Here is a 20,880-nt window from a genome sequence, read left to right as displayed (position 1 = left end):
TTGGAACCCATTTATCCCCACTGCACAGGTGAGCAAATGGAGGATTTGAGAGGTAAAGAGTAGATCTCACAACCAGTTAAGTGGTCAAAATACAAGTGTGCCTGATTCCAAGGCCCCAGTCGCCTCCAACTGCTGCACAGCCAGACCTCGAATTGGTAGGCTAGCGGGGCTGCCCCTCCTGCCGACTGGGACCGAGATCCCCAGACCTGCTCTGGGTCCGGGGCCGCTTACTCCCTAGGCGTACCCGTGACGCGTGCGCAGTGCAGTGCGGCGCCCCCTGCGGGCGGCGCGCAGGAGGCGGTGGCGGTGGAGGGGCGCTCAGTGCGCCTGCGCGCTTGTAGAGCTGGTGGTGGCGCTCTGCAGGGGCTACGCGGTTCTCCGCGCGGCGGGCGCGGCCATGGCGCAGCCGGGGAAGCTGCTCAAGGAGCAGAAGTACGACCGGCAGCTAAGGTGAGCCGGGGCTCACCGAGTCGAGGGTGGGCCGGCGGGCTTCCCAGCATCCGGGCTGGGCCTAAGGGCGCAGGCGGCGCGGTCGGGCCTCCCTCAGGCCTCCTTTCAGGCTGGGCCGGGCCGTGTGGGGCGCGGGAAGCCGGCGCTCTGGCCTCCCGCCCTGGGCCGAGGGTGCTCCGCGAGGGCCAGGACCCCTTTCCCCGCCACGCGGTATGCGATTCGGGGCACGCAGTCCCCAGTGCCAAGCCCGGTCGCTAGCGCGGCTGCCCGCCCCGCCTCGCTGCGCCCAGGCTCCTGGTTTTCAGAATGGGGAGGCCCAGAACGCACCCCATCCCTGCCTCAAGAGCGGCATAGAGGGTTCGGTTTTGTTTTCACCAGCGCTGTCCAGTGGAAATGTAATGCTAGTCTCATGTGAATCGCAAATTTAATTATAATTTTTATAGTAACCACACTAAAGGTAAAAAGAAACAGGTGAAATTTTTTTTTTATTTTTTTGAGACAGAGTTTCGCTGTTGTTACCCAGGCTGGAGTGCAATGGCGCGATCTCGGCTCACTGCAACCTCCGCCTCCTGGGTTCAGGCAATTCTCCTGCCTCAGCCTCCTGAGTAGCTGGGATTACAGGCACGCACCACCGTGCCCAGCTATTTTTTTGTATTTTTAGTAGAGACGGGGTTTCACCATGTTGACCGGGATGGTCTCGATCTCTTGACCTCGTGATCCACCCGCCTCGGCCTCCCAAAGTGCTGGGATTACAGGCGTGAGCCACCGCGCCCGGCCCCGAAATTTATTTTTAAATGCAGTTTAACCCAATATGTCCAAAATATTACTATCTTAACACGTAATCAATATAAAAACTTACGAAGACATTTTACTTAATTTTAAAAAATATTTTGTGTTTTTTGTAGAAATGGGATCTTGCCACCTTGCAGGATGGTCCTGAGTATTTTCCTTTTTAAAACTGTCTTAGAGGACGGGCACGGTGGCTCACGCCTGTAATCACAGCACTATGGGAGGCCGAGGCGGGTGGATCAGGAGTTTGAGGTCAGGAATTTGAGACCAGCCTGGGCAACGTGGTCAAACCTCGTCTTTATTAAAAATTCCAAAATTAGCTGGGTGTGGTGGCGCGCGCCTGTAATCCCAGTTACTCTGGAGGCTGAGGTCGGAGAATCGTTTGAATCCAGGAGGTGTAGGTTTCAGTGAGCCAAAATCACGCCACTGCACTCTAGCCTGGGCGACAGAGCGAGACTCCTTCAAAAAAAAAAAAAAGAAGAAAAAGAAAACCCAAAACTGTCTTAGAAATACTGCCTTTTACACGTACAGCACATCTCAGTTAACACTAGCCTCGTTGCTCAGTGGTACATGTAGCTGGCGGCTACCTTAATGGGCAGTGCAGGCCCGAGCCATCAGGAGGGTCCTTGGCTACTTCCCCACCCTTGCCTTTTCTTTCACTCCCCATTCCTTATTTATTGAGCATCTTCTATGTCTTGAGGCTGTGGAGATAACAAAGCTGCTTGGCTTCCTCTTCCTGGAGCTTCTGAGACAACAGAAGTTATGTATCTCCAAGGACTGGAATTCCTGTTTGCACCACCAGCCTAGTGCTGTATTAGAGGCACTTAAGTCTGAGAGCACCCTTGAAAGCAGCCGTTTCCTGTGCTTTACAATTAGGGAAACTGAGTCTTGGAGAAATTAGGTAACTTGCCCACAGTTCCCCATATCTTGAGCCAGGATGTAAACTCAGGCTCTTCTGGGTTTTTCGGAGGTACACAGTTACATCCTGCTCCCAAGCTTTTAGGAAAAGAAAGAAAGGTTACAGTCCTTATAACCAACTTAGGTTTTCTTGTAAATTATTGGAGTTTGTGTGTTTTGAATGCAGGTATAACCATACATGACAGAGCTGAGAAGATAGTTGAGGTTACTAAGCAACTCTAACAAAAGAGGGGTTTTGCTGAAGACATTCCATTTAAGTCCCAAACTTTACCTTTCATAGTAAGAACTGGTTATTGGTTTTGAACTGTCAAAGGGAAGCAGTTAGAAGCAAACTGCAGCAGTCAATAAGGCCCTCCTGGCTTCACCTTGGTTGGGCCAGCAAGATAGTAGAGAGGACTGAATATGTTTTGCCTCTTCTTGAAACATGTTACTTAGAGTTGCACCAGGATTCTTTTTTTTTTTAGGGACAAGGTCTCACTCTGTGACCCAGGCCAGAGTGCAATGGCTAGAGTACAGTGGCAAGAACACTGCTCACTGCAGCCTCAACCTCCTGGGCTCAGACGATCCTCCTGCCTCAGCCTCCTGAGTAGCTGGGACTACAGGCATGTGCCACCATGCTCGGCTAACTTTTTTAGAGATGGGGTTTTGCCATGTTGCCCAGACTGGTCTTGAACTCCTGCGCTCAAATGATCCTCCTGCCTCAGCCTCTCAAAGTGCTGGGATTACAGCACCTGGCCTCTGTAATTTTGGTTTATTTTTGAGGTGGGTCTCACTATGTTGCCCAGGCTGGAGTGCAGTGGCTGTTCACAGCTGTGATTTTGGCACACCACTACTTTGATCTCCTGGGCTGCCTCAGCCTCCCAAGCAGCTGGTACTACAGGCATACACAATATCTCACCCTGGTCCAGATGTACCAATATTCTTTTTTTTTTTTTTGAGACCAAGTCTCACTCTGTCACCCAGGCTGGAGTGCAGTGGTGTGATTTTGGCTCACTGCAACCTCCGCTTCTCGGGGTCGAGCGATTTGTGCCTCAGCCTCCCAAGTAGCTGGGATTACAGGTGCCTATCACTGCACCCAGCTAATTTTTGTATTTTTTTTTTTTTTTTTTTTTGAGAAAGAGAGAGAGAGAATAGGAAGGAGAAAAAAGGAAGAGAAAGAGAGAGAGAGAGAATGGGGAAGAGGGAGAAGGAAAAGAAAGAGGGAGAGAGAATGGGAGTATTGCTTTCTTGCCCAGGCTAGAATGCAATTTAGTAATGGGTATTGAAAACCTCTTTTATACTGATAATTATACTTAATGATGTAGTCAGGAAGGAATAAGGGAAGAAGATAACAAACAAACAGCCAACCAATATTTAATTTAAACCTATGAAATGCTATGCGATTACTGAGGAGTGATTTACTTCCAATTATATAGTCACCTTTGGAATAGGTGTGAGGTGGTAATGTATGTTTTGTGTATTTGAAGTGGAGAGTACTATAAATATTTATTAAGTTTACTTGTTCCGGGTCTGAGTTCAAGTTCTGAATATCCTTGTTAATTTTCTATCTCGTTGATCTATAGAATCGTTAGCTCTTCTTGTTGCATTGATCCTTTTGCCATTATGTAATGTCATTCCTCGCCTCTTTTGATCTTTGTTGCTTTAAAGTCTACTTTATCAGAGGTGAGAATTGCATCTCCTGCTTTTTGTTTATTAGTTTATTTTTACTCTCTGTTCAATTGGTAAGTCTTCCTCCTTCTCTCTGAGTCTTTGTGTATTGTTTCATGTAAGATGGGCCCGGATGCAGCATACCGATGGGTTTTGGCTTTTTATCCAATTAAAATATATATAAGTTTAATACCAGCATTTGATGCTAGCTGGCTGTTTTGCCCATTAGTTGATGTGAATTTTTTATTGTGTTAAAGTTCTTTGCTTTTTGATATATTTTTGGAAAGGCTGATATTGGTTGTTCCTTTATATGTATAGTGCTTCTTTCAGAAGCTCTTGTAAAGCAGGCCTGGTGGTGGTGAACTCTCTAAGTACTTGTTTGTTCGCCAAAGATTTAATTTTTCCTTCGCACATAAAGCTTAATTTGGCTGGATAGGAAATTCTGGGTTGAAAGTTCTTTTCTTTAAGGATGTTAAATATTGGTCCCCACTCTTTTCTGGCTTGTAGGGTTTCTGCTGAGAGATCTGCTGTAAGTCTGATAGGTTTCCCTTTATGGGTAACCTGAACTTTCTCTCTAGCTGCCCTTAGTATTTTCTCCTTCATTTCAACCCTAATAAATCTGGCAATTATGTGCCTTGGGGTTGGTCTTCTTGAAGAATATCTTTGTGGTGTTCTCTGTATTACCTGGAGTTGAATATTACCCTGCCTTGCCAGGTTGGGAAAATTTTCCTGAATGATATCCTGAAGAGTATTTTCCAACTTGGATTCATTCTCTTCATCACATTCAGGTACACCTATCAAACGTAAATTAGGTCTTTTCACATAGTCCCATATTTCCTGGAGACTTTGCTCATTCCTTTTCATCCTTTTTTCTGCATTCTTGTCTTCTCGTTTCATTTCACTGAGCTGGTCCTCGACTTCTGATATCCTTCCTTCTGCTTGATCAATTCGACTGTTTAAACTTGTGCATGCTTCGCGAAGTTCTCGTGTTGTGTTTTTCAGCTCCATCAATTCACTTATATTCTTCTCTAAATTGTCCATTCTCGTTAACATTTCGTCAAACCTTTTTTCAAGGTTCTTAGTTTCTTTGCATTGGGTTAGATTAAGTTCTTTTAATTCACAGAAGTTTCTTATCACCCACGTTTGGAAACCTGCTTCTGTTATTGGAACACCCGTGTAATCTATTAAGCCTTGTTCCGTTGCTGATGAGGAATTGCAATCCCCTGTAGAGGGAGAGGCATTCTGATTTTGAGTATTCTCTACCTTTTTACGCTGGTTTCTTCCCTTCATTATATATTTGTCCGTCTGTCGTCTTTATAATTACCGACTTTCTAACTGGGTCTCTGACGTCCAACTTGTTGATTCCCTGCGCCGAAATCTGAGCAATCCACTGAGCCGGCCAAAACAGCGGTGTTAAGATTGATGGTGCTTTTCTGCCCGGGAATATCCGGACTCTGCACCAAGAACTGGCGTGCTAAGGCACCAGCAAAACCGCCACGCCGGCCACAAGAGTCGCCCTGGCGACCCGTGGAGCTCCTCCACTGGGAATCTCGTGGTCCGTGAGCAACTAATATTCGTCTGAAAGTGTGGCGTCCTCTCGTTCTTTGCGCTTTCACTGGGAGGTACGTGCCCGAGCTGCTAATCATCAGCCATCTTGGATCTCTCTCCCCAAACAATCAATTTTTGTATTTTTTAGTAGAGACAGGGTTTCATCATGTTGGCCAGTCTGTCCTCGAACTCCTGAGCTCAGGTGATCCGCCTGCCTTGGCCTCCCAAAGTGCTGGGATTACAGGCATGAGCCACCTCGCCCAGCCGAAATGAACCAGTATTATTATTATTTTTTTTTTGAGACAGAGTCTTGCTCTGTTGCCAGGTGCCAGGCTGGAGTGCAGTGGTACAGTCTCAGCTCACTGCAACCTTTGCCTCCCTGATGAACCAGTATTCTTAAGTTTACTCTCCAACTATTCAAGCATCCATCAATCATGTGTCAGGTGTCTTCTGTGTGCCATACTTTCATGGAGAAAACAGGCGTTTACAGTCCATCTGGTTCTTCTAGGCGATTCCTCTACACATTTGACAGCTGTCTGGCCCTTACGGAGCTTAGAGTGGAGTGGAAAGATGGATGCCCAGCAAACAAAAACAAATGAAGCCAGGTGCAGTGGCTTGTGCCTGAAGTCCCAGCAGCTCTAGAGGCTGAGGCAAGAGGAATGCTTGAACCCAGTAGTTCAAGACCAGCCTGGACAACATAGTGAGACCCTGTCTCAAAAAAAAAAAAAGAAAAATGAGGCAGTTGCTTGTCATATACTCTGGAGGACATACTGGTTACATAATAAGGAGTAATCTGCTTTAGATCAGGTGATAGGGAAGGCACATTAATCATGCTATTAGAATGTTGTTCATTGGGTATTATACTTTAAAGCACTCCTGTAGAAGTTGATGTGAGGCTTTTCAGATGATAATTCAGTTTTCTTGGTAAAGGTTTTGCTCACCCTTGGAGAAGTCACAGTAATAAGCCCTATGTCGAGATCTTAAATACATCTAACTTAACTTAAATGCATCTAACATAACTTAAGAATAAATGAGGCCGGGCGTGGTGGCCCATGCCTGTAATCCCAGCACTTTGGGAGGCCGAGGTGGGTGGATCACGAGGTCAGGATATCGAGACCATCCTGGCTAACATGGTGAAACCCCGTCTTTACTAAAAATACAAAAAATTAGCTGGGCATGGTGGGACGCGCCTGTAGGACCAGCTACTAGGGAGGCTGAGGCAGGAGAATCACATGAACCCAGGAGGCAGAGATTGCACTGATCACTCCACTGCACTCCAGCCTGGCAACAAAATGAGAGGCCGTCTCAAAAAGAAAAAAAAAGATCACCATTCAAATAAGAAAGTTGGATTGTCATGAAAGCTTTAAAAATGTCAAATTTGTGTCTGTTTTGTAGGTTGTGGGGTGATCATGGGCAAGAGGCTTTAGAATCTGCTCATGTTTGCCTAATAAATGCAACAGCCACAGGAACTGAAATTCTTAAAAACTTGGTACTACCAGGTAATGTAGTTTTGTGGTTGTGTTCCAAATTTACTTCTTTAAGATTATGAACTAGAACTGTACATTCCTGACTTACTCTGTTTTGGCTCTCAGGTGTTGGTTCATTTACAATTATTGATGGAAATCAGGTCAGCGGAGAAGATGCTGGAAACAAGTATGTTCTATTCTTTTCAAATATATACATGTTAAGGAAGGCAGTGCACTTTCATGGGAAGGCAAGTCCTGAATCCTAGCTTTAGTCAGGGTGACTTGGCTCTCAGTGGAAGTCATCCTTGTTTGGGATTATGGTGAGGAGGAAGTGAGATAACACAGTTAAAGTGCAATACGGCATTTGGCAAATGGGGCATTAATAAAAGGTATTCATCATTACTGTCTTTATTGTTATTAATATAAAGGAGTAGACATTATTTGTTTATTCATGTAATATGGACACTTCCTAAGCTCTTGCATTGATTCCTATATAATCACATATAATTAACAATAATACCTGTATGTCTTCTAAGCTTAGTCTAGGTGTATATCTCTTTATACTGTGTCTACGAAAATGCTGTTTTAAAGATGGCCTGTATATTATTCTTTAAAGATTATATGTAGATTTTCAGAGCATTCCCAAATTTGGATTTAAAGCTCCGTACCTTTTCAGGGACTTGAAGTCTGGTATCTCTCTTTTTTTTTACCTTTTTTTTTTTGGTATCTCTCATTGTATTTGTCAGTAACTACAACAGTGAGTAAATATAAGGAAAACCAACAATTAGTTTATATTTAGTTTTGATGCCTTTTCTTTGGATGATAGTGCCAGTTTCTGCTAGGCACAGCACAGCCTTTTAATTGACATATATAAAGAATTCTTGTTATCTTTGCTTACTTGGTTGGTTAGAGTAGAATGTGATAAAATTAGAGTTTCTTCTATGGAGCCAGTGAGTTTATGCCGAAAAATGGTATCCTAACTCTGATCAGCAGCCTCATATCTGGGCCTTGAGACATGTCAAGGGTATGTGTGGGAGGAAGCCTGAATAAATCTGTTAGAGTTACGTGCAAAAACAAATGGTTCAGTACACCGAGACTAATCTATGTAACACTGGTTCTAGAGAATGTTAAAAGCTGTTAAATGGGCCAGTGGGTTCCATGGTCAAATTAGTTTGGGAAATGGATCAAATGAAGTTAAAATTTCTTTACCTTAAGATTTTAGTGGCAGAATGTGGTGGCTCAGGCCTGTAATGCCAGCACTTTGAGAGGCTGAGGCGGGCAGATCACGAGGTCAGGAGATCAAGACCATCCTGGCCAACAGGGTGAAATCCTGTCTCTACTAAAAATACAAAAATTTGGCCGGACACAGTGGCTCATGCCTGTAGCTCCAGCACTTTGGGAGGCCAAGGTGGGCAAATCCTCCGAGGTCGGGAGTTTGAGACCAGCCTGACCAACATGGAGAAACTCCATCTCTACTAAAAATACAAAAAATTAGCTGGGTGTGGTGGCGCCTGCCTGTAATCTCAGCTACTCGGCAGGTTGAGGCAGGAGAATCTCTTGAACCCAGGAGGCGGAGGTTGCAGTAACCCGAGGTCCCAACATTGCACTCCAGCCAGGGCGACAAGAGTGAAACTCTGTCTCAAAAAAAAAAAAAAAAAAAAAATAGATGTGGTGGTGCATGCCTGTAATCCCAGCTACTTGGGAGGCTGAGTCAAGGAGAATCCCTTGAACCAGGGAGTCGGAGGTTGCAGTGAGCCAAAATGGTACCACTGCACTCCAGCCTGGCGACAGAGTAAGACTCTGTCTCAAAAAAAAAAAATTTTAGTATTATATGTTTTATGTATATTATGAATTTCCAAGAGGGAAATATAGCATATGGTGTTACCCAAACTTTTTTTTAGCCAAGGAACCCTTTTCTCTCAGAGGATCTTGTCATATACACATTCTGTGGTACACACGTTGAGAAAGAAACATTGACTTATTAGCCTATCTTTGTTTCTAAGCCTATCTGATTTTCTTCCTCTAGGAAGGCCATTACCACCTGTAATCACAATATAGCTTGTTTTATACTATGAATGAATATGCATGCTATTACAAACAGCTTTTCCTTTAAAATTAGTAAGCTTTACTTTTTTTCCCTTTATTCTGTTCACTTTAGTTTCTTCCTTCAAAGAAGCAGTATCGGCAAGGTAAACAATTTGTTAGAGAATATAGTTGCACTTGAGGATCTAATGGTGCCACTATGTTTTGATTGTTTGAAAAGTGTATTATTTCTCTGAGAAAGTTACCTAATTTTTCTAATCTTGTAAATCTTCATATGTTTGGTAGTTTAAAAACTTAGAAGTACTATCTGTGCTTATACATTGTATCCTGTATTAAAGCTAAATCTTGGGTAATGTAATATTCAGAGGATGGATTCTGGTTAACAAAATTTTTAATAAGAGCCAGAAGATCTTCTATCTTTGTATTTCAAATTAAAAAATCTTATGAAACCATATTAGTCAACTTAGTGAAATGACTGTTAGCTTAGTCATTAACCACTCTTGCACAGGTTTCTAGATTTGGGGGGTTACAGTGAGTCTGAACATGATCTAGGATATCCTTGCCTGCTACCTAGAGTTTTTTGGTCATTTGTTGAATCAAAAAAGTAGAGTACAAATAATGTCGTTTGAGAACTCCGGATAATGATGGTTTTGCTTTGTTTTAAGTAATATTCTGTTGAGTTGTAAACACTAGGGGAAGCAGAATTGGCTGGGACTGGTGGCTCACGCCTGTAGTCTCAGCACTTTGGGAGGTCAAGACAGAAAGATTGCTTGAGGCCAGGAGTTCAAGACCAGCCTGGGCAACATGGCAAGACCCTGTTTCTACAATATATATATATTTTTTAATTAGCTGGGCATTGTAGCACATGCCTGTAGTCCTACCTACTTGAGAGGCTGAGGCAGGAGGATTGCTTAAGCCTAGGAGTTTGAGGCTGCGGTGAGCTATGATTGGGCCACTATGCTTCAAACTGGGCAACAGAGCAAAAGCCTTTCTCTAAAAAGAAAAAAGAAGGGAAACAGAGTTGTCATACTTACGCATGAAATTTGGATAGTTTTACAGTATGTTTGCCTGTTCCATAAATTGAGGGATTATATTGTGACCAAGCTTTTTTCTAATTCAAGTTAAATGCTTTGTTTTTAAAAAGAACCGAGCTCAAGCTGCCATGGAATTCTTACAAGAATTAAATAGCGATGTCTCTGGAAGTTTTGTGGAAGAGGTATATATGTACACACATTTTTATGTCTGTGCTGAAATACAATTTTTTAAAATAATTCAAAGCCCTAGAAATTTAGAATTTTGAATCTTTGTATCATTTATGATTAGTTGAATTGGATTTGTTGCCTCATTTGTTGTAAAATAGCTTAACTATTTCTGCCATGTTTAATATGATTGTGAAATTGTTGGGTTTTTTTCTTTGCTGTCCTATTTAGAGTCCAGAAAACCTTCTAGACAGTGATCCTTCATTTTTCTGTAGGTTTACCGTTGTGGTTGCAACTCAGCTTCCTGAAAGGTAAATTTTTATGTTAATATGTTTTTATTTCAATCTTATTAGATTTACATTGATTTATCAGCACAGTATATGATTATTTTTTAAAATTCTTAAATTCTATAGAAACTTTAAATTTGAAATTCTTGGCCAGGCATGGTGGCTCACACCTGTGATCCCAGCACTTTGGGAGGCTGAGGAGGGTGGATTGCTTGAGCTCAGGAATTTGAAACCAGCCTGGGCAACATGGCAAAACCTCGTTTCAACAAAATACAAAAATTAGCTGGGAGTGGTGGCGCATGCCTGTGGTCCCAGCTACTCTGGAGACTGAGGTAGGAGGATTGCTGGAACCCAGGAAGTTGAAGCTGCAGTAAGCCATGATCACGCCACTCTACTCTACTCAGCCTAGGTGAAACCTGGTCTCAAAAAAATAAATTAAAAAAAAAAAGAAATTCTTAGAACTCTTCCAGCATTGAAAAGATGAGGAAGAGAAAAATACTGAGATGTGAAACTTTTTTTTTTCTTGAGATAGAGTCTTGCTCACCCAGCCTTAGATGTGAAACTCTTTGGAATATATTTAGAGCAGTTAAACTGAACATTGTTTGTTGTTGTTGTTGTTGTTTTTAATTTTTAGTGATTAAAAACTAGTTAGAATTGATTATTGAAGTCTGGGTGCAGTGACTCATACCTGTAATTCCAGCAGTTTGGGAGGCTGAGACAGGTGGATCACTTGAGCACAGGAGTTTAAGACCAGCCTGGGAAACATGGCAAAATCTTGTGTCTACAAAAAATACAAAATTTAGCCAGACAGTATGCATGCCTGTGGTCCCAGCTACCCAGGAGGCTATGATGGGAGAATTGCTTGAGCCCTGGAGGTCAAAGCTGCAGTGAGCCATGATCATGCCACAGCCTGGGCAACAGAGTGAGACCCTATCAAAAAAAAAAAAAAAAAGAGAGAGAGAATTGGTTATTGGAATTGTTTGGGGGTGTATACGTGAGTTTTATATTTTTTCTCTATCATGGAAATGTTTAGAAGTTTTCTTTAACATTTCTCCTTAATATGGCAATGAAAGAGTTTCACATCCCTCTTGTCCAAAAGATGTACTTTCTTTGAGACTGCAGCCTGTGGAAATGTTTGCTTTTCAGTATATTCTTGACCTGCTTATGTAAATGCAATTATATTTATTTGGATTTATTATTTAGTAAGAAAGTAGCTTTAAGACATTTTCAAGTTTGGCATGTTTCATGTTTGGCATATTTCCATTTGCTTATGTTCATATTTTGCCTTTTTTTTTTTTTTTAAACAGCACATTACTATGCTTAGCAGATGTCCTCTGGAATTCCCAGATCCCTCTTTTGATCTGTAGGACATATGGACTAGTTGGTTATATGAGGATCATTATAAAAGAACATCCAGGTAAAATTGTTGAGCATATGGGCTTACTATTGGTTGTGTTAGCTCTAATTTTAGAAACTTGACAATTTAGAAAGTCAGTTTTAAATTATGAAGTAAATTTGTAGCAGCACATCTCTAGTTGCAGATTCAAAATGGCAATCAGATTTAATAGGCTTTAATCTACTCTTTATGTAGCATTACAGAAGGATACAAAGCAGGAGATACAACAGGTATAGTTTCTTGATCTTATAGGAGATCCAGCAACTATGCAAGTACCCAGCTTCTTTTGCCCCCTAACTCACGTTGGGCATGTATGACTGTGGAGAGCTAAGGAATGTGGATGTGGGTCACTCTGACCCATGAAGTTGCACCACCTTTCACCACTCCGTTCTTTTTTTTGGAGACGGAGTTTCACTCTTGTTGCCCAGGCTGGAGTGTAATGGTATGATCTTGACTCACTGTAACTCTGCCTCTTGAATTCAAGCAATTCTCCTGCCTCAGCCTCTCAAGTAGTTGGGATTACAGGCACCTGCCATCATGCCTGGCTAATTTTTTATATTTTTAGTAGAGACAGGGTTTCACCATGTTGGTCAGGCTGGTCTTGAACTCCTGACCTCAGGTGATCCACCCGCCTTGGCCTCCCAAAGTGCTGGGATTACAAGTGTGAGCCACTGCCCCTGACCCCTCCAGTCTTTTATTTCATTCTCATGCAGGCTTTAGGTTTTCTCAATTCAGGTGCAGTTTCACACAACAAAGACATTTACCTAACTACTGTTTCCAAGGAAACTGTTGTAGGAGACCAAAGTCATTTATAAGCAGACCTCCATCAGCTGAGGGTTGATATAAGCCCTTTACTTATAAAATTTTAATCTTAGATCATTATAAAATTTTCATCCAGTATTCATACAATGCTCTTTATTTACTCAAGAAAGCATTTTTACTATGACTCAGGTACTGTGCTGATGTGATGATAGCTATTTGGTATTGGTAGCATCACTGAGGAGTAATATCTATGTTGGCAGTTAGGGAGTGCTTGTCAGGATAAGCTCTGGCTGCTGGTGGTGAGCCATTTAAGAGTTGAAAGTGGTGTCAACTGATGGGAGGGAACAAAAGGTGGGAGAGTGCCAGGATAAAAATTTTATTTTAAATGGGTCACTTTGAAGTTGAGTAGAAAGTAAATGGATTTAAAGGGGCAAAGATTGGAGGCAGGGATTGCTGTTAGAAATTTCCAGTGGCCTAAGAAAGAAAGAGAGTGTTCTTTTTCCTAATTTAGGGAAGAGAAGAAGAAGGGGTAGATAATAATGAAGGTTAAACATTGCTAGCTGTGTGCCTGCCTTTATGATAATTATTTCATTTACTCTTTCCAAAACCTTTATAAAGTACAGATTGAGCATCCTTTATCCCAAAATCCAAAATCAGAAATGCTCCAAAATGCAAAACTTTCTGAGCACTGACATGACATTCAAAGGAAATGCTCATTGGAACATTTCTGACTTCAGATTTTTGGATTAGAGATGCTCATCTAGTATGTATTTGCAAATATACCAAAATCTGAACAAAATCCAAAACACTTATGGTCCCAAGCATTTTGAATAAGAGAGATATACAACCTGTAGATACTTTAGTATCTTTTATAGATGATGCTGAGGCAATGAAAGATTAAATTGTTTGTCTAAGGTCACATAGTTAGCAAGTGACAGAACTGGACCTACCTCTAAACACTCACTGAAATTATACACTCTCCTATACTCTCCCATGTGAAGAGCAGTGTACAGAGTGAGATGAGGAAGTGGGGAGTGACTGATGTTGGAGCCAAGAAAGCAAGAAGTGAAGGGTGACCATCAGGTTTCCGGGGAAGAAGGCTAGGTAGATGGTGATGCTGTCTATTGAAGATCGCAAGAGGAGGAAGGATAGGTCATTAGTTACTATCTGTACATACATTTTGTCAATTTTGAGCTTTTTCAATTACAACAGATTCTGTTCAAAAGGAATCTTGGTTTTATTTTTACTAAAACTTTATAGTTGACTTAAGATTTGTGCATTTTACTATATGTAAATTGTACCTTAATAAAACAGTGAAACCTGTGGGCCCTGTGCCCATTTAAAAATTAAAGATTTCCCAAGTTTCTATAATATAGTATGTTGTCATCAGTATTGCTAAATAATTAAGTTTATTTTTTAAGCTGGGCATGGTGGCTCACACCTGTAATACAAGGACTTTGGGAGGCTGAGGCAGGAGGAGCCCTGGAATCCAGGAGTTTGAGACTAGCCTGGGTGACATAGTGAGACCCCCATCACTACAAAAACATTTAAAAATTAGCTGGGCACGGTGACACAACTCTGTAGTCCCACCTACTCAGGATGCTGAGGTGGGAGGATCCCTTCAGCCTAGGAGTTTGAACCAGCAGTGAGCTATGATTGTGCCACTGCACTTTAGCCTGGGTGATACAGCAAGACCCCATTTCTCTCTCTTTTTTTGAAGTACTAAATTTATCCTTTTGAATTCTTTGTTTCACAGTAATAGAATCTCATCCAGATAATGCATTAGAGGATCTACGACTAGATAAGCCATTTCCTGAACTGAGAGAACATTTTCAGTCCTATGATTTGGATCATATGGAAAAAAAGGTTGGTAGTGTATGTGACCTTACATTTGTAGATTGACTTAAAACATTTTTTTAACCTAAGTTTTTTGAATTACACCAAAGTGAGAAAATCCTATAAACCTCCATATTCTTGTCATCCAGATTACTCAATAACAACATTTGCCCTTGTTTTCAACATATTAATTTTTCTTCAAAATTAAAAAATGTTTTTATTGAAGAAAAATAAATAACAGAACATCTGTGTAATCACTACCCAGGTCAAGAAGTTGGACATTAACATATTCCAGATGGGGAGATGGGATGGGAATGGTTATTGGGTACCAAAAAAAATTTAGAAAGAATGAATAAGATTTACTACTTGAAAGCACAACAAGGTGACTATAGTTAATAATAACTTAGTTATACATTTTAAAATAACTAAAAAATAGTTTAATTGGATTGTTTCTAACATAAAGGGTAAATGCTTGATGGGATAAATGCTATACAGATACCTCATTCTTCATGATGTGTTTATTTCATATTTGCATGCCTGTATCAAAGCATGTACCCCATAAATATATACACTACTAAGTACCCACAAAAATCAAACGTAAAAAGTTTTAAAACAAAAAACAGAAACCAAAAAAAAGATTCCAAGAAGCCCTCTTCATGGCCTTTTTTCTAAACAGATAGAAATAATGACATAACAGACAATAAAATTTAAAGAGTATATGTATTTTTTCCCACTTCCATATAAATTAACATGCTGTTGTTTATTTGGTTCATCAGAAAACAGAAGATCCTTGTTTCTTACTTTAGGATTAGTGTCTGAAATCGAGATTTGAGCTGTGTTTTTGGGTGACAGTCTCTGAGACTGTATTGCTGGCATAATGGGGGCAATCATAGTATATATATGACATACTAGGTATTTAACTAAAAAAATGTGTAAAGTAGTTTTTATTAACTCAGTTCATTTTCCTCTATTCATTACTATGCATATATTAGGAGATCATAAGTAATGTTGAATTTGTTGAAAACTAGATGGTACAGTGGAGAATTAATAATACTGATACTTTATTTGATTGTCTCTCATTTTTAGGACCATAGCCATACTCCATGGATTGTGATCATAGCGAAATATTTAGCACAGTGGTATAGTGAAGTATGTCCTTTTTAAAAAAAATTTCATATGCAACTGTATTTTCAATTTATTATAAAGGATTTCCTTGGTGGGGAATGGGAGGTGGTATAGTGAAGTATGTCCTTTTTAAAAAAAATTTCATATGCAACTGTATTTTCAATTTATTATAAAGGATTTCCTTGGTGGGGAATGGGAGATTAATTTTTTTTCCTTATGGGGTTGTATCGTAGGGTAAATGACTGCTTTTAAATTTAAATCTAACAGTTCTTCTTTTGATCCTGATAATTTTAATTAACAAAATGAAATTTGATAAATGTTGTTATGAAACTGTTGGGGGTGGTTAATGTAGATAAATGGGCACAGTGTCTGTTTTCTGTCAAGTGAGCCTGTGATTTCACAGAGAAATTATATTTGTTGATGAAATCTTATGTAGAGAATGGGGGACACTTTAGACTTTCAATTTTTGTATTTTGAGTTTTTAATAACTAAATTTTAAAAATTTTTAACCGATTTAGACAAATGGACGAATACCTAAAACGTATAAAGAAAAAGAGGACTTCAGAGATTTGATTAGACAAGGTAATATTATGAAATATAGTTAAATACGGTATAAAGCTTGAAAAGCAAATTGCTAGAGGCAAGTGTTTATTGGATTTCTGTTAACACCTTTGTCAGATAATACCATCATGAACTTTTATTTTACTTTGCCTCTGGAGAAGTTAAGGAGCCACACCTTGTATAGTTTTAAGGACTAATGATAAGCCATATTTCTTATTAAGATTTAATATTCTGCAGTCTGACAAGGTTATTTTTTATAATGGGGGAATAGAGGAGTGAAAGGAAAAGGGCTGTTGTTTGCTGACAATTTCCCATTATAATAGGAATTCTAAAGAATGAAAATGGGGCTCCAGAAGATGAAGAGAATTTTGAAGAAGCTATTAAAAATGTGAACACAGCACTCAATACAACTCAGGTAATGAAAGAGTTGCTGAGGGATTCATATCAACAGGTGTTTTCTAGAGGCCTTGGCTATTAAATGGTTGATTATAATGATATAAGTTAACATTTTCTAAGTGTAAAATTAGAAATAAATACAGAGCCAGATGTGGGCCGGTGGCTCATGCCTGTAATCCCAGCACTTTGGGAGACTGAGGTGGGCAGATCCCAGGAGTTTGAGACCAACCTGGCCAACATGGTGAAACCCTCTCTACTAAAAATACAAAAATTAGCTGGGCATGGCAGGACGCATCCGTAATTCCAGCTACTCAGGAGGCTGAGGCAGGAGAATCTCCTGAACCCAGGAAGCGGAGGTTGCAGTGACCTGAGATTGCGCCCTGCACTCCAGCCAAGGCAACAGAGTGAGACCCTGTCTCAAAACAAACAAACAAACAAAAAAATAAATACAATATAATTGGAAGCTTGTTTTAATATCCTTTTGTTGTCCTTGTTAAAGTGGATGTCAGTTCTTCAGCATATAATAGCAGTTCAATAATTTATTTAATATGTAAATATTTGAAATACATGATTTGTGAATAGTAACAGTTTGGGGATAGGAATTACATAATGAGGGTGATATTTTGCTTGTCTAAAGTAGTGTTGCCTGAAAAGTTAAATTTTGTTGCCCTGCCTTTGCTTCTGACAGTAATTATTTGGATAGAATGAAAGATGTTCTTAATGACATTGTACACTTTAACAGTTATTTGGAGGATTACTCAGATGCCTTTGGTTTTGTTGTGGCTTAGTTGTTGAAGGCTGACCATTGAGGTTTTTGGGGAGCTTTGGAATAACAACTGGTAGTTTAAGTTATAATTTTCTTATAATTTAAAACAGCAAATATACTGCCTTTCAAGTTAGGAAGGCACATAAGATATTATTACCAACTTTTTGGAGACAACAAGGCAGTGTTGCTAAGTGATTAAAAGTGTGCACTGGCTGAGGCTTGGCACAGTGGCTCATTCTTATAATCCCAACACTTGGGAGGCCAAGGAGGGCAGATCACCTGAGGTCAGGAGTTCGAGACCAGCCTGGTGAACATGCTGAAACCCCATCTCTACTAAAAAATACAAAACTTAGCTGGGCATGGTGCTGGGCACCTATATTCCCAGCTACTTGGGAGGCTGAGACAGGAGAATTGGTTGAACCCGTGAACCCGGGAGGCAGAGGTTGCAGTGAGCTGAGATCTCACCACTGCACTCCAGCCTGGGTAACAAGAGTGAGCCTCTGTCTCCAAAAAAAAAAGTGCTGGCTGGGTGTGGTGGCTCACACCTATAATCCCAACACTTTGGGAAGCCAAGGCAGAATGATTGCTTGAGCCCAGTTCAAGACCAGCCTGAACACATAGGAAGATTCAGTCTCTACAAAAAATTTTAAAATTAGCTGGGTGTGGTGGCATGCACCTGTAGTCCCAGGTACTGTGGAGCTAAGGTAGTGGGAGGATTGCTTGAGCCCAGGAGGTTGAGGCTGCAGTAAGCCCTGATTGTGCCACTGTGCTGCAGCCTGGGTGATGGTGTGAGACCATGTCCAAAAAAAAAAACGTGCTTTGTGAATCACTTTTTTCCGGTGACGAAAATTTTGTTTTAATTGGGGTTATTGTTAAAAATATATATATAGTTATCAAAATGCATTGAATTGGACATTTAAAATCTCTGTATTTCACTGAATATAAAACGACAGTTGAGAAGAAAAGGTTCTAATACTTGGGGGACAGTAAGCTAAATAAACAGATAAAAATGCACCAGGTGCTGTGAACAAAATTAAAGCGGAACAAAGGGGCAGAGAGCATGTTGGGAAAATGGGATCTGGGGTTGAGATACAATTTTAGATAGGGAGCCAGGGAAACTTTCCAAGAGGTGTTTAAGCAGAAGCCTGAGTGAAGTGGCATGCAGAGGTCTGGTGGAAGAGCTTTTCAGTTGGAGGAGGCACGTGTGCAAAGGCCCAGAAGTGGGATGAAGCTTGACTTTTGTTCAAGCATCAGTAAGCAAGTCAGTGTGATTGGAATGAAGTGAAAAAGGGGGAAAAGTGGTAGGGAGGATTTGAGTTTGGAGAGGCAGAAAGGGCCAGATCATAACAAGTCCTTGCAGGCCCTTTAAGCATTTCCATTAAGGAAGTGGAGTGAGCTGCATTTTATTCTAAAAGGCCATCTGGCTGTGGTGAGGAGAACAGAATTTAGGGGACTGGGAGTGGAAGCAGAGAGACCAGTTAGGAGGTAGCACTGAGAAATTTCTTTTTTTCCACACAACAGTAGAATCAAAGCCTATGATTTGTATACCTCTTTTTTTTTTTGAGACAGAGTTTCGCATTGTCACCCATGCTAGAGTGTAGTGGTGCAGTCACTGCTCACTGCAGCCTTTACCTCCTGGGCTCAAGTGGTCCTTCCACTTTAGCCTCCCAAGTAGCTGGGACCACAAGCATGTGCCACCACACCCAGCTAATTTACTTTTACATTTTGTATAGATAAGGTCTCCCTGTGTTGCTCAGGTTGGTCTCAAACTCCTGGGCTCAAGTGACTCTCTGACCTTGGCCTTCTAAATGCTGGGATTATAAGTATGTACCATTGTGCCTGACTTTATACTTTTGATTAATGTATGATGATCTTGCAATACAATTATAGTTTTAGTTTTTTTCAGAGTGGTTGTCTCAATGGTCACTGATTAGGGTGCAAGGGTTTCAAATTTTTGACAGGATGGAAAATCATGAAACACTACAAGTCTATAATCTGTTGTATCTTCAGATGTAACTATATAAAATAATTTACTGGGGCTCCTCCTTTACTCCATTTATGGTATAAGAAAATCGGTATTAAATGCTAGTAACAGTGGACAGGAGAGGTCTTTCTTTCTTTCCTCATCAAATCTTCATATGATACTCATTCAAAGTAAAATTGTAAACAAATCAGAAGTTTGTGTTTGATTACAGTGGGAGAATTCAAAGAACGTATCTGAAGAATTAGCACTGAAAATAAAGATGGGCAAATTCTTAATACTGTGTAAGTAAATGTTTCATGTTCCTTTGTTAGATCCCAAGCAGTATTGAAGATATATTTAATGATGATCGCTGCATAAATATCACCAAACAGGTAACACCACCAAAAGTAAAAACATTGCTGTCTAAGCCTTTGGGTCAAAATAAAACACCACTTAATGTTAATTTTTTTATTATTTTTTTAGACTCCATCATTTTGGATTTTAGCTCGTGCCTTAAAGGAATTTGTGGCCAAAGAAGGTCAAGGAAATTTACCTGTTCGAGGCACAATTCCTGATATGATTGCAGATTCAGGCAAATATATAAAACTGCAAAACGTGTATGTCATTGTTTTCAAACTATGTAATAGACAAAGTCTGATTGTATTAGAAATAAACATTTTATCAGCCTGTCAGAAATCAAATAAAAGTTTATTATAACCTCATTGTTTATAAATAAACTAGGCCAGCTGCAGTCGATCATGCCTGTCATCCCAACACTTTGGGAAGCCAAGGTGGGAGAATTGCTTAAGTCCAGAAGTTTGAGACCATCCTAGGCAACATAGTGAGACTTCTGTCTCTACAAATTGAAAAATTAGGTGGGCATAGTAGCACGCACCTTTAATCTCAGCTACTCGGGAGGCTGAGGCAGAATCTCTTAAGCTCAGGAGTTTGAGGCTGCAGTGAGCCATGATCATGCCACTTCACTTCAGCCTGGGTGACAGAGCAAGACCTTGTTTCAAATAAATAAATAAGTAAAAATAAGCTAAAGAACTTAGAGGGCAGATTCTTTTTAGGTTCAAAGCAAAATTGAATGGGAAATACAGAATTACCACATACCCCTAGGAGGCAGATTTTTTTTTTCATATTTCATGATAAACTTAGTGTTTGATCACTTACTCTGTGCTATCAACTATATTCTATGTATTAAGTAATTTAGTATACACACAAGGTTCACAACAACTTTATGAGAGAGAGATAGTGTTATTGTCCCCATTTGACACATGAGGAAACTAAGGTATTAAAAAGGTAACTTATACAGGGTCACATAGCTGGTGAATGGCAGAATCAAGATTTGAACCCCAGGAAACCAGTACCAGAGACTATATTCTTAGCCATGGCCCTATACTGCCTTCTATTTGTAACTTAAAACCATGAAGGGTGTGATGAATTTTTTATCTTAACGTTTCATAATTTAGAGTCTATGACTATGTAGATACTTGCTATCCAGGTATCACTAGCTTGAACCCAGATAGACTATCATAGGGATAGTCTGAGTCTCAATGAATATTACCCTCATATAGTTAGGGCATGGTGCAAAGAATCCAGGTCCGATGGCTTGGTTTCTTTGGGGGCCAAGTAATGTCACACAGAGATGATCTCTGTTCCCCAGACAGATTTCACTCTTCATAGTCACTGTTGAACAAATTTTGGGTTTGTTGTGCTAGCCTA

General features: G+C 40.5%; 1 protein-coding gene across 2 annotated transcripts in view; it reads left to right on the top strand.

Moving 5' to 3' along the window:
- Positions 1-320: 320 nt before the first annotated feature.
- The window catches only part of NAE1 (NEDD8 activating enzyme E1 subunit 1), a 31,487-nt gene continuing 10,927 nt past the window's right edge, over positions 321-20,880 (top strand). The window contains exons 1-13 of one of the 2 annotated variants that reach the window (XM_012468291.2): positions 321-450; positions 6,748-6,851; positions 6,945-7,005; positions 8,977-9,007; positions 10,006-10,077; positions 10,292-10,371; positions 11,655-11,764; positions 14,262-14,371; positions 15,428-15,490; positions 15,985-16,048; positions 16,351-16,442; positions 19,485-19,544; positions 19,636-19,769. In XM_012468291.2, the coding sequence (XP_012323714.1) occupies positions 398-450; positions 6,748-6,851; positions 6,945-7,005; positions 8,977-9,007; positions 10,006-10,077; positions 10,292-10,371; positions 11,655-11,764; positions 14,262-14,371; positions 15,428-15,490; positions 15,985-16,048; positions 16,351-16,442; positions 19,485-19,544; positions 19,636-19,769 (1,034 nt within the window). In that variant the 5' untranslated portion in view covers positions 321-397. The remainder of the gene's footprint in view (positions 451-6,747; positions 6,852-6,944; positions 7,006-8,976; positions 9,008-10,005; positions 10,078-10,291; positions 10,372-11,654; positions 11,765-14,261; positions 14,372-15,427; positions 15,491-15,984; positions 16,049-16,350; positions 16,443-19,484; positions 19,545-19,635; positions 19,770-20,880) is intronic. The other variant, XM_012468292.2, reaches the window with a different exon arrangement.

This window comes from Aotus nancymaae, unplaced genomic scaffold (assembly GCF_030222135.1).
Source record: "Aotus nancymaae isolate 86718 unplaced genomic scaffold, 86718_ANA_hifiasm-v0.15.2.pri h1tg000030l, whole genome shotgun sequence".
NCBI lineage: Eukaryota > Metazoa > Chordata > Mammalia > Primates > Aotidae > Aotus > Aotus nancymaae.
Note: the sequence above shows the minus strand (reverse complement) of the source record. Positions and strands in the feature narration are given on the sequence as shown.